Consider the following 12,211-nt stretch of genomic DNA (forward strand, 5'->3'; position numbering starts at 1 on the left):
AAGTAGACAACTTTGGTTGTAGAAGAACCCTTATAAGTTAAAGGTCTTAACTTAAAATGTTTAAGTGATTATTCAAGGCTTCATAAACCATGGTTTTATGAAGTCAGGGCTAAGCATGCTCACTCCAGTATGAAGATCCTGGCTTGTATTACACCAGAACCCCCTGTTATGTCCAAACTGGAGAATTCTGGTTTAATGTCAGTGAACAAGCTAGGAAAATAAAGCAAATAAGCCACAATCATGTTGGACATAATGAAGAATGATGGGAGAGTGGAAGGACTAGGGGAAGAGCACTCAGTTCCAACACCCCACGGTTTATGAAGCATAGAACAATTGTCTAAATTGGGCCTATAGGTAAGATGTGGTGTATTTATTTATTTATTGCATTTCTATACCGCCCAATAGCTGAAGCTCTCTGGGCAGTTCACAAAAATTAAAACCATTCAAAGTATAAAAACATCAGTATAAAAACATGATATAAAATACAAAATAAAAACAAGATATTATTAGGATTTTATTTATTTATTTATTACATTTATATACCACCCCACAGCCGAAGCTCTCTGGGTGGCTCACAAAAGTTAAAACAGTAAACATTAAAAAGTATACAAAATTTAAAAAGCATCAGAAACATAAAAACAACAGTATCTATTTAAAAACAACAGTTCTGGGGTCCATTAGAAAACAAACTTAGCACTGTTAAATGCCTGGGAGAAAAGTCTTGACCTGGCGCCTGAAAGATAACAGTATTGGTGCCAGGCGAGCCTCATCAGGGAGATCATTCCACAGTCGGGGGGCCATTACTGAAAAGGCCCTCTCCCTTGTTGCCATCCTCCGAGCTTCTCTTGGAGTAGGCACTCGGAGGAGGACCTTAGATGTTGAGCGCAGTGTATGGGTAGGTTCATGTCGGGAGAGGCGTTTCATCAGGTATTTCAGTCCCAAGCCATGTAGGGCTTTATAGGTTAAAACCAGCACCTTGAATTGGGCTTGAAAACATATAGGCAGCAAATGCAAGTGGGCTAGAATTGGTGTTACATGCTCAACTTCTAAAAGCACTTTCAATTTAAAAAGTCTGGAAGTATTTTTTTTATCATGAATGTAAACATTTGTGTTTTACCAAAAAATAAATAAATGTACAAATCAAATTTAATGGATATATTTCTTTACACATCACTTTACAAAGTAGACTTGGTAGCTTGCAACCACAGGTTTTTATTGGACATTCTTATTTGTGAGTAAAGTTCAAGAACTTGCACAGTGACATCACATATCTCTAGAAGTTTTTATCAGTTCCCCGCACAACACCCCCACTTAGTGGGAGAAGGGGCAAGCATACTGTATTCATCTGCTGTTGCAAGTATACCCATTCTCTTAGGCTCGTCACAGTTTTATTGTTTTAATGCCATTCTTGTGTTTGCTAGTCTTCAGAATAGATGTTTTATTTTAAATTAAATTATTATTGTCTTGCCTCATTCATATTGCTTGTGTTACTTTTGGTTACTTTTCTTTTTCATTGAACACACTACCAACAACAAGCCATGAGGTGTATTCGCATGTCATGACAGCCCATCATGGGTGACAAGCTACACAGTGTGGATTGTTTTGAGAACAACCCACAGTACATAGTTTATGCATCTGATAAATCACACAATCATAGAATAGTAAAGGTGGAAGGGGCCTATAAGGCCATCGAGTCCAACCCCTGGCACTGGGTGGCTGTTTTCCCCCACTTTCCCCCTCAGTTCTCCAGCCAGCTCTGCCTGGTTTCTTCAAAGGACATGGTGGCAGAACCCGTCTTGTCTGCTGCCAAATCCCTCATCTGATTGTGATCCTAGTCACAGTTGGAGCCCTTTTAAAAAAAAAAAATCCTTTCCCTTTTTTTTTTTTTTTTTTTTTTTGCACAAAAAGGAGCTGGGGTTTGGGTTTCTTTCCCCTCACATTTTCCTTGCCCCATGAATGTGCACACATGCCCCTCTCTTTTAATTACTATTTTTAATTACATTTTTGAAGTTGCGCAAGTGCATAACTCTCAGAAATATACAAGCTTGCCTTGCCTGGACATTCGTATGAGCTGTCAAACTACAAGTCAAGGCTGGACAGTATACAGGCTGGTTTGACAGCTGACAGGTGGGGAAACAGAGTGTAGATCACCCCCTCCAGGGCTCAAAGGGTTGCCTTAAACCTTGGGGGGGTACCCTGCTAAGAATTCCCACTTCCCTGAGACCCCAGCAACTCTTTTTCAGGGTGCCCAACAAGCCACCCTGTTTTTTGCTCCCAAATGCAGTAACTGCATCTAGGTTTGATAGCTGTCAGACTAGAAGCAGTTACTGCAGTTGGGAGCAAAAAAGAAGAGTGGGGTGCTCTTTTCTATAAAAAACAGTTGGTGCAATTTGGGGAGGGGCGGGAAAGAAGGAGGGGATCCCCAAGGGTCAGGGCAGCCCTTTAAAACCTGGGGATTGCAGTCAGAGTGGGGATGAGGGGCTTTGTGGAAACCCGGGGAGCCCCTTTGAAGTGCCATTTGGGCAGCATTGAAGAGACTGTCACTGGCAAGGGGCACTTGCAGAGGTTCAGTTGCAATCGCAAAGAGCGATTGCAGCTGCACTTGGGCAGAGCGGCAGTATGTAGTTTCTTGCCAAGTGGCTTGCTGCTCTTTACCCACGATGGGTTGGCATGCCTGGGTTCAGATGACATGCCAATCCTATCATGAGTAAAGCAACCGCTACAACAACCAATGGGTTGTTCAAAATTATTAACCCATCATGTGGGAAGCTGTCCAGATTCAGACGACATGACAAACCACCATGGCTTGTTTCGGACAACAATCCACGTTGGGTTGCTGTGTCATCCGAACCCAGTAATTGGTTCTCAGCGTGGGTTGTTCATGGTTAACCCTAATTTAAGCCATACTGAGTTTGCACAACATGACAACCCACAATAACAATCCGTGGCTTGTTGTGTCATGTGAGCTAGGTCTTCAACACTCTCAAAACACTTTACTTTCACCAATGTGTAGTGGCTAGAGTGCTGGACTGGGAGTAAGGAGATCCAGATTCTAGTCCCCACTCAGCCATGGAAGCTCACTGTGCGACTTTGGGCTAGTCACAGACTCTCAGCCCAACCTACCTGTTGTAGGATAAAATTGAGAGGAGGAGGATTATGTACCCAACTTTGGGTTCCTTGGAGGAAAAAAAGCAGGATATAAATGTAATAAATAAAAATAAAGGGTTGATTGTTCTATGTGAAAAGTGGCCAAAATTATGAGAAATTTATTTTTTCAATACAAATCAAGCTAATTCTATTGTATCAACTTTGCCTGGCATACAGTAGCTGATCTGCAGTGATTGGAACAAAATGACTGAGTTCCGTTCAAATGCAGTGCGATAATTTTAAAGTTCTGCCTGATCATTGTCTGTGAGTAATGTTTAAGGTTTATCCCTGGATCGTCCAGGGGTCAAACCTGTTCATCTAGGTGCCACACAGGGGATCCAGTGCTCAGGCAGGGGCGAACCCTGGATGATCCCAGGATAAACCTTAGGTCTAGCTGTGGCCTGTATCTTTGAGTTGTCTGAAATAGTTGGCCAAGGTAACATAACCTGCTTTATGTGAGATCTCATTAGTGTTACTTACAGAGCAGTACAAATCACTGTAATTTCAATCTTGCAATAAGATGGATGGTCTATAGGTATAGATTGTTTCTCACTGTGAAAATGATATCTACAGTCTTGCAAAGAAGTTAATATTATTGCGATTTGCTCTTTTACCACCTAGCAATTAATATTAGAAACACTATCCTGTGTAGGTTCTTTCACAGGGCATAGATAAAATTTTGTGCTAGTTCTGTTCTTGGCACTACATTGTAGTGACTTATTATTATTATTTTTATTTATTTATATAGCACCATCAATGTACATGGTGCTGTACAGAGTAAAACAGTAAATAGCAAGACCCTGCCGCATAGGCTTACATTCTAATAAAATCATAATAAAACAATAAGGAGGGGAAGAGAATGCAAACAGGCACTGGGTAGGGTAAAACTAACAGTATAAAGTCAGAACAAAATCAGGTTCATAAATAACTAATTGAACAGTTGATTTGAAGTTACTGAGGAGACTAAACTGATATGCATACACCAGATAAAAGCTGAAATACCACCCTGTGAGTGGAAAGTGTTTCTACAGGTGTGGAGGGAGGGCAGAGTTCTATCCTGCAGAAGCCTTTGCAATCTCATGGAGTGTTCTGGAGGACATTGTGAACTTGAGGCTCTGGGAGGCTGCACCAGAAGAGGGTGCTGAAAAACCCTCTGTTACATGTCCTGCTGTGGCTGGTTCAGGCTCAGTCCTCAGGCAGTCTATGGGGCAAATCTGTCTCGGAGGTCAAAAGGCAGGCGAGATCAGAAAGCACAGGCAAACAGTCCAATACATCCAAGAAACAGGGCCTTATCAGGAATGCAGGGGTCAGTAGCATGAGATATCAGTACAAAGAGAAGCAAGTTTTCAAGGTACTGGGAGCTGAAATAAAGTCTCGAACTGAGGCTTATAAGCTGGAGTTCCCAAAGCTCCACCCAGGACTCAGCTGCAGCACATCAGAAGCTTCTGGAAGAGGTCCTCATTAGGAGTCTTTTACACGTGGTGAGTCTTCCTTTGCAAACACCACTCTTTCTCACAGTTCTAGGCTGCCTCTTGAGACATCACTGCTCTTGGGCATGAGGTGGTATTCAGCCTCCCTCTCACAGGTGGAGTTCCCCTCCTCTTGTGGAAATGGACCCACAGCCATCTCCCCCCAAGGACCCAGACTCCTCCTGGTCTTCTGGCAAAGGCTGCTGTCTGATGCTGTTTGTCTCTCAGAGCTCTAGCTCCTCCTCTAAGAGGATTCCTCTAGCAGAGGCATGATAGCATGTGCAAAATGATGCCATGGTACTTCTGATCATAGGCAGAAGCAATTGTTTCCTGTTCTTTAGATTTGTCGTTCAACATAATGGCAAGATTCAGGGTGCATAGCAACATTTTTCTTAAGTTTTGTAGGGTCCGTGTATGTTAACTTGCTATCAGTTTTTATATAGATGGAGGGAATGAAGGCTGAGTTCATTGTCTCATAGAGCGTATGGCTAAGATGGGCCCAAGATTCGCAGAACTGTTTCACATAATTTTTAACTAGTGTAAAGACACGGTTAATTTTCAATTGCAAAAATATAACTTCGGAATGGTATTTGTCTCTATTCTGGGTGGCTACTCAATTATGCAGAAATTGGTCTGGGAACTGGAAAATTTTGCTGCAAAACCTAAGACTTGCCCCACCCACCTTACCCTCCAGTTCTGTGGCTCAGGCTTTAGGTAGATGATGCTTTCTAGTTAAGTCCTCAGAGTTATGAGGCACATATGCTCCATGGTTAAAGACCATCAATTGGAAGGGAGGGGGAATGATCTTGGGAATAAAGTGTGCTTCCTAAAAGATCCCCTGAAGGCAGACTAGTAGTGGCTGTTTGCCTTTCTAGAGCATGCATGAAAGAACAAGACAATAAACATTGACATAGCACCTAGTGCTTCAATGGTTTTCTGAGTAGATTGCAATCATGTTGTGTATAAAATGAGCAAGAGCGCTGTAACACTGAAGTGTGGAATTTCTCCTGCGCAACTTTTGAAAACTGTTTTCTGTACAAGTGAATCCGTATGCCAGGTTTTTACAGTACCATGATTACAATTTATTTCAAGTCTTTGGGAGTGCATAAAATGGCTTTGGGGGTTGTTGGCTATCTTGAACTTAAAAGGTTTTAGCAAGAGACAGACCTAGTTTTGATAGTGGAAGGTGTAATTCTGAAGTATGTGCACTAGTGGCTTATTGGTGAGAAACAGAACCTATTGTTGGAAGTAAATACATAATTCAAGTAGCACATCCATAAGTTACTCTACTCTTTGGGAAACTTACAAGCTGCTGCTATTATTATTATTATTATTATTATTATTATTATTATTATTATTATTATTTCCTGCCTTTTTCCCAATACTGGGACTCAAGGCGGTTTACAAAATTAAAATATATATAATTAAAACATAAAAATATAAAATTTAATACTATTCTGTGATATTTAAAACATTTTTTAAAAAGCAGATAACAATTTTTAAAAATCCAATACATTAACACAGGTCCAGAGTATTCCCAAAGGCCTGCCGGTACAAAAATGTTTTTGTCTACCTCTGAAAGTGTAACAAGGAGGGAATCAGTCTAGCCTCCCTGGAAATGATGTTCCAGAACCTTGGAGCAGCCACTGAGAAGGCTCTCGTGTGCGTTCCTGTCCGGTGTGCCGATGATGATGATGGGGATGGGACCAAGAGAAGGGCCTCCCCAGAAGATCTCAGAGCATGGGCAGTCTCATATGGGAGAATACGGTGTTTCAGATGCGGTCTTTTATCATCTTTAGGAAATACAGAAGTAGAAATTTGGGGGCTGTATCCAAAGGGACTTAACATAAGTGGAAGACAGTTCAGTTCATTCAATTGCAGTAATCTGCAATTACTGTCTGTTTTCCCTTCCAGTGGCAGTCACTTCTCATGCAGTTCTAGAAGGTCCTGGGGTGGTGGGGAGCTGAGACTTCTTGTGCTGCTCCACTTGCAACTGTTAGGCTCCGACTCATAAGCTTTGATTCAAAGAAATATATGAGTAGGCACTGAGTTTGAGCTGTAGATGAGTGGTACCTTTTTCCCCTCTTGAAAAGGAAGGTGACAACCAAGAACGTTAAAAATAGATTCAAGATTGTTGCAACGAAGTAATTCTCTTTGCAGCTAGAAGTTATGTATGATTGATCTAATGATATCATGCCCATTTCAATGTCCAGATCTTATGCGAGCAGCAAACCAAACTCATACAACTGCTATGCAACCATAGTTTGTGCCTTTTTCCAAAGTTTATATATCTTATGCTTGTTGAACCATGCAGATGTTAAAGACAGATGTCTGGCAACTCAGTCTGTTTCCCCATCTGAAATGTGTATAAGGAAATGCAACATTTAAAAAGAGCCTTTAGTAGGTTCAGCTCTTCATATGGTTTATTTGTAATGGTTGTTTTGTCAAAAAGACACAAGCTTAAAGAAAGAGAGCCAAAAACAGGCTTCATAAAGCATACCTTACATCTTTCCTACGGTAAAATGAACAGTGACCATTGGTATGTTTCTCAAGGATGTTTATTTTCTGGATCTTGATATGAGAAATAGCAGTTTTTACAGTTTATATTAAAACTTCCTGAGTCTGTCTCCTGTCATTATGCACATGTCACCCTTTGGGTTTTCCAGTGTAGTTATATGTCGATGAAGAAAAAGCCTTGACAGTAAGAACTGGTGGTACTAGAAGCAAAAAACACACTGTTGCTTGCTTTATATTCTGTTTAAGAAGTCTAATTTTACTTTGCTTTCCGTTGTTTTTTAAATAGGTCACATGCAAAAAATCAAGCACCATACCACCTGCAACACAGTTATCTAAAATCAAAGTACCTCCTGCACAAGCTGTAGTGAAGAAAGAAAAACGCCAGAGTTCTTCAAGATTTAGTATTAGCAATAATAGAGAACTCCAAAAGCTGCCAGCTTTAAAAGGTATTTGCTAACTTTTTCTTTAAATGATCCTTATCATAGAAGCATGTTGGTAATGCAAGAGTGGCAACTTTGTGCAACTGAAGCCTGTGTTTTGGAGGGCTTGTTTAGGCATGCACAAAGAGCTTCTGACCTTTCCCCCCCCCCACACACACACACACAAAAGATCAAGTTTTCATGCTGCATCATTGAGCATTTCTTGAATTCCCCCAGGTTTCAGGAGTGATTCACCAAGCTGTGCATAAACTGCTGCTGAGGGAGGGGAAGAAAAAGCCATAACCCTGCTGCACATGCAGCTCACCAGATGGCCCTCTAGATTGTAGCCTTAGGGCTCAGGCAGCAGATTACATTCCAAAATGCACGTGATCACATTATGTTGTGGTGATGTCAGAACAACAGTTAGTTGGTCTTGCTCCACGAGCATCATCTTTGGGGAAGTGTTTGTTGCTGAACCAAAATGACATGGTTTAATATGGGGCTGTGGACCATTTTGGAAAGTGAAAATGGATGGAGTCCTACACCAGATGCTGGCTGTCATCCAGAGAACAGAGCACATGATCAGCTCTTACTGTCTGCTATGGAACACAAGGAACTATGATCTCATGCCATTCCATAGCTGATAGCGGCAAAGCCCCGGCTGTAGTTTAATAGCAATATTCATGTTTTAGAATATACAACGTTCTTAAATATGGCAGAGCATTACGTCAAAGTTAGCAAGTCTGTAATATGTTGATATTCATGAATAATTCAGGGGGCATTGTATTGGCTTTTGGAGTTGCTTGGCATTCCTATTTTATAATCCACAAGCAGCTTCTAGTATGGGTTTCTATTCTTCAACCCTTGACATGAAGCTTTTGGCCACACTATTAACAAAGCTTAAATTTGTTCTGCCTAGGCATCTACAGTACAAATGGTTATTGAATTTATACCACTCAAATTGTTGTGACTTCCCACAGCAGGCCCTGAGATTTGTAGTTTCATGAGGTGCTGAGAATCGACTGTTAGAGAAACCTGGCCCCCTCATAGTATTGCGATTCTAGTTCTCCATGGGAAGAAGGATTGACCCATAAACCAGTTTAAGAGCTGATACAGATGCAACAGTGGGTATTTCATAACTGCAGTTAGCTGATAGAGACTGGGTTCAAATATCACAGTAACCCATGATGGGTTAAATAAGCCATGATGTCTTATTTAACCTATCATGGCTTATGTAGTCTGTCGAGAGTTTTTTTAGTCCCCAGTATGACTAATTGGCAAAAGTAACCCATTCTGATAACCCATGGTCTACAGAGTGGGTTATTTAACCCATCATGGGTTTTTGTGTTGTGAGGTATTTTGGTTGCCTACAGAGTTGCTTGGCAAGAGCAGTCAAAACTGCTGCTGCTCTTCTCCAGCTGGCAGATTTCTGTTTCCATGATCTGCCTAGCAATTGATTGCGCTTAGAGCCTCTCCCCACCCTTACCCTTCCCACAGCAGTGCACTCTGCAACTTCCCCAAGTGTCAAACATGTCTTGGTTGGGTGACAGCAACTGCGCCGGGTTGTCATTTTGCATTATGTGTATCCTTGCCAGGGAATGCTGTGTGTGAAGTTTTATTCCGCTCCTGCAAACTTCCATGGAGTTCAAGCCACCACCCCCTTTTTTGGCAAAAAGATGCTTTCACTCACATGCCTTCATCAGTGTGCAGGGTTTTCAATGGGCCTCGAGTGCATCCCTGCTAGGAGAGGATGTGTATGATGTTTAATGCCAATCCTGCAAACTTCCAAGGGTTTATTTGCACCACCTCCTTTTTTGGTGCACCTGGGGTTTTCGCTCATTGGTGTATAATCACACAGGGTTTTGATTGTGCATCGGGTGCCTCCTGATTAGGGGTGGCTTTTTCTGAAGTTTAGTCCCGATTCTGCAAACCTCCAAAGGTTTATTTGTGCCACCCCCTTTTTGGTGCACCCAGGATTTTTGCTCCTTTGTGTGTCATGATGCAGGGTTTTGATGGTGCACTGGGTGCCTCCCGACTAGGGGAGGCTGTGTATGAAGTTTGGTCCCAATCCTGCATGCTTCCCACGCTTGTTAGGAAGCGCTGAATTATCTCATTGGAGTATTGTGGAAGGTTAAAAAAGGATGTTGTCAGTGGATGAAACAGTGGCAGCAGCACTGCTGGGGCAGGAGGCCTGCAGCAGGACATTGCCCCGGGGGGGAGGGCGTGTGACTCAGATTACGCACAGTAGCTTAATAAACTATGCACAGTAGCTTATTTGTCTGATCGCTTTGGGGATAACAGTAGTAATACTGAGTAGTTTATTGACCCATCATGGCTTAAAGTGACATATGAACACAGTGGGCTTAGAGATGTAAAATTTCTGGAGGGCTGGAAGCCATTGCGGGGGGGGGGGGGGAATTGTCGGGGGAGGACACACAAAAATTTCTGAAGAAATGGAAATATATGCAGTACTTATCAAAACTAACCTTATTTTGCTGCTTTAATAACATAAAATGTACCATAAATAACATAGCATATAAAATCGTACTATTTCATATATTAATTATATTTACAGAGCAATTTTATTTATTTAAATATTTTAGGTCACCTTTATGGGTAAAAACCCTCCCAAGGCAGCTTACATAAAAGAATCTTATGCATATTTACTCAGGCATAAGGTCCACTTTATTTAGTGGAGCATTCTTTCAGGATTGCAGCTTCAAAGTTATAAGTGCCTCAGTTTTGTATAAATAGTGAATATATGAAATACAAGAGAGAGAAAAGGGGCTAGGCAAACTCCTGCGCCAGATATATATGTATCTTAGTTTTTGCTGTCTGAGAAATAGTGGGGGAAGTTGAAGAGAACCAACAAGTGTTGCAGTAAACCAGGAGTGGGGAACTTTTCCAACCCCAGGGCCCAGATTGTCTTCTGGCTCACTGCCCAGTTGCTAGATGACATCAGGGGGCAGGCCCCTCCCTTCTTAAGACTGCACCCTGATAAACTGATCACTCCTACTGCTCTGTACACAGAAAGCATAGTCTCTCTCGGCAGCCTTTCTCTAGTTCTTGTAGAGAAAACCCCACTGTTATGTGCAGTCAGTGCCCAGAGAGGGGTTTCCTCTCCCAGCACTAGAAAAAGATTGCTTTTCTCTAGCACTGGGAATTCCAGGTCTTATCTCCTGTCAGTGATTGAAGATAAGAACAGGTTTTCTCTTCATTGCCAGAGAGAGGCTGCCTTCCTCTAGTTCTGGAAGACAGTGCAGAGTCTGGGAAGGAACCTCTGTGGGACAGAAACAGCTTCATACATTCACAATCTTAAAGACTAGCAGAATAGTTAGACATAAAGTTAAACTTTATAACACCATTCAAAACACGTAGTATACACACAACTGTCATTTTCCAATGCTGTAGATCATCTTGCTTTAAAATCTTCTTACTACACATTTTGAGCGAGTAAAACCTTGTCAATCTGCATTTCACTTATTACAAAAGAGAAAGTATTTCATTGGAGGGTTGTGTTCTGTTTTCCTCCAAATTTCCATTTTTTTCTATTACAGATTTTTTTAAGTCCTTGGGGAGGGGAAGGAATTATTTTTCCTATTTTCTGTATGTTTGTTTTTAGTAGGAATGTTTGGATGATTGCAGGGTGGGGGGGAAACCATTGCGGCTTCTCCCCCCACCCTTCTGAGTGCTGTGTGCAGACTGATCAGTTACACAATTATCTGTGCTGTAACAAAGTTTGGCCTGTTGTCTGAACCCAGCACGTAGCGGGGATGGCTTTGTACCCAACCCAGCAACCAGTACTGCAAGTTGTAGGTTGTAGAGTGAGTACAAAGTCACCCTTGCTGCACCATGCCCCTGGTTTGGTTGTCATGCCAATCCATGCTGCAGCATGGGTAATTATGTAAAAGACAGGCATGGGGGAATAAGCCACAATGGCTTCTTTTTCCCATGTGATCATCTGACTCTGGGCAGTGCCTTCATGCCTCTAAGGGTGCTGCAAGGTGAACGAATTCCACCAACAACCTTGGTGGGAAATGCTCTCCTGGATTTGAAAGCAGAGTTGAAGATGACTTAAGATCCCAGCTAAGGTGAAGCTCTAGTCAGTAGTAACAGTGGAAAATGTAAATGCTAATGGTAATATTTAAGTGCAGTTAAGGTGAATTAGGGAAAGTTGTGTCTGCAAAGAGAGAGTACATATGTCCTAGTTTGGGAAACAGTAGACATTACAGATGCCCCCTCTAATCTTAACTGGGCCTTGTGGGAAAAGCATTCAATGTAGAACCTGAGACATAAATATGGAACTTAATTGCCTGGGCTTGAATTCAAGTATTGGTGGCCAGTTGTTATATGTGCTTTTTTTGGTTATCAGAAGTTAAAGTATCTCACAAGCTTCACTAAGTTGTGAGAATGTTTGAGGTATATTTGAAAAATATGTAGTTTTTGTGCTATATTAGAAAACTTAAAAGTGATGAGACAAATGCTTCTTTGCTCTGCACATTTACCTGTCAGTTACATCATGGTCCCACATTTTCCTCAGTTACCTCATGGTCCCACATTGTGAGAACAGAACTTGTGAAAAATATAAACCACTATGATTCTATGGAAGTTATTCAAAACAGAATCCTAATTCTCTTTTTAGCTTGCGCAGATTATACT

At 41.6% G+C, this 12,211-nt stretch overlaps 1 protein-coding gene across 3 annotated transcripts in view; it reads left to right on the forward strand.

Moving 5' to 3' along the window:
* The window catches only part of PPP2R5C (protein phosphatase 2 regulatory subunit B'gamma), a 99,666-nt gene that overhangs the window by 10,122 nt on the left and 77,333 nt on the right, over nt 1-12,211 (forward strand). For all 3 annotated transcript variants that reach the window (XM_063118061.1, XM_063118060.1, XM_063118059.1), the window contains exon 3: nt 7,420-7,579. In XM_063118061.1, the coding sequence (XP_062974131.1) occupies nt 7,420-7,579 (160 nt within the window). The remainder of the gene's footprint in view (nt 1-7,419; nt 7,580-12,211) is intronic.

The sequence above is a fragment of the Elgaria multicarinata genome, chromosome 2 (genome assembly GCF_023053635.1).
Source record: "Elgaria multicarinata webbii isolate HBS135686 ecotype San Diego chromosome 2, rElgMul1.1.pri, whole genome shotgun sequence".
NCBI lineage: Eukaryota > Metazoa > Chordata > Lepidosauria > Squamata > Anguidae > Elgaria > Elgaria multicarinata.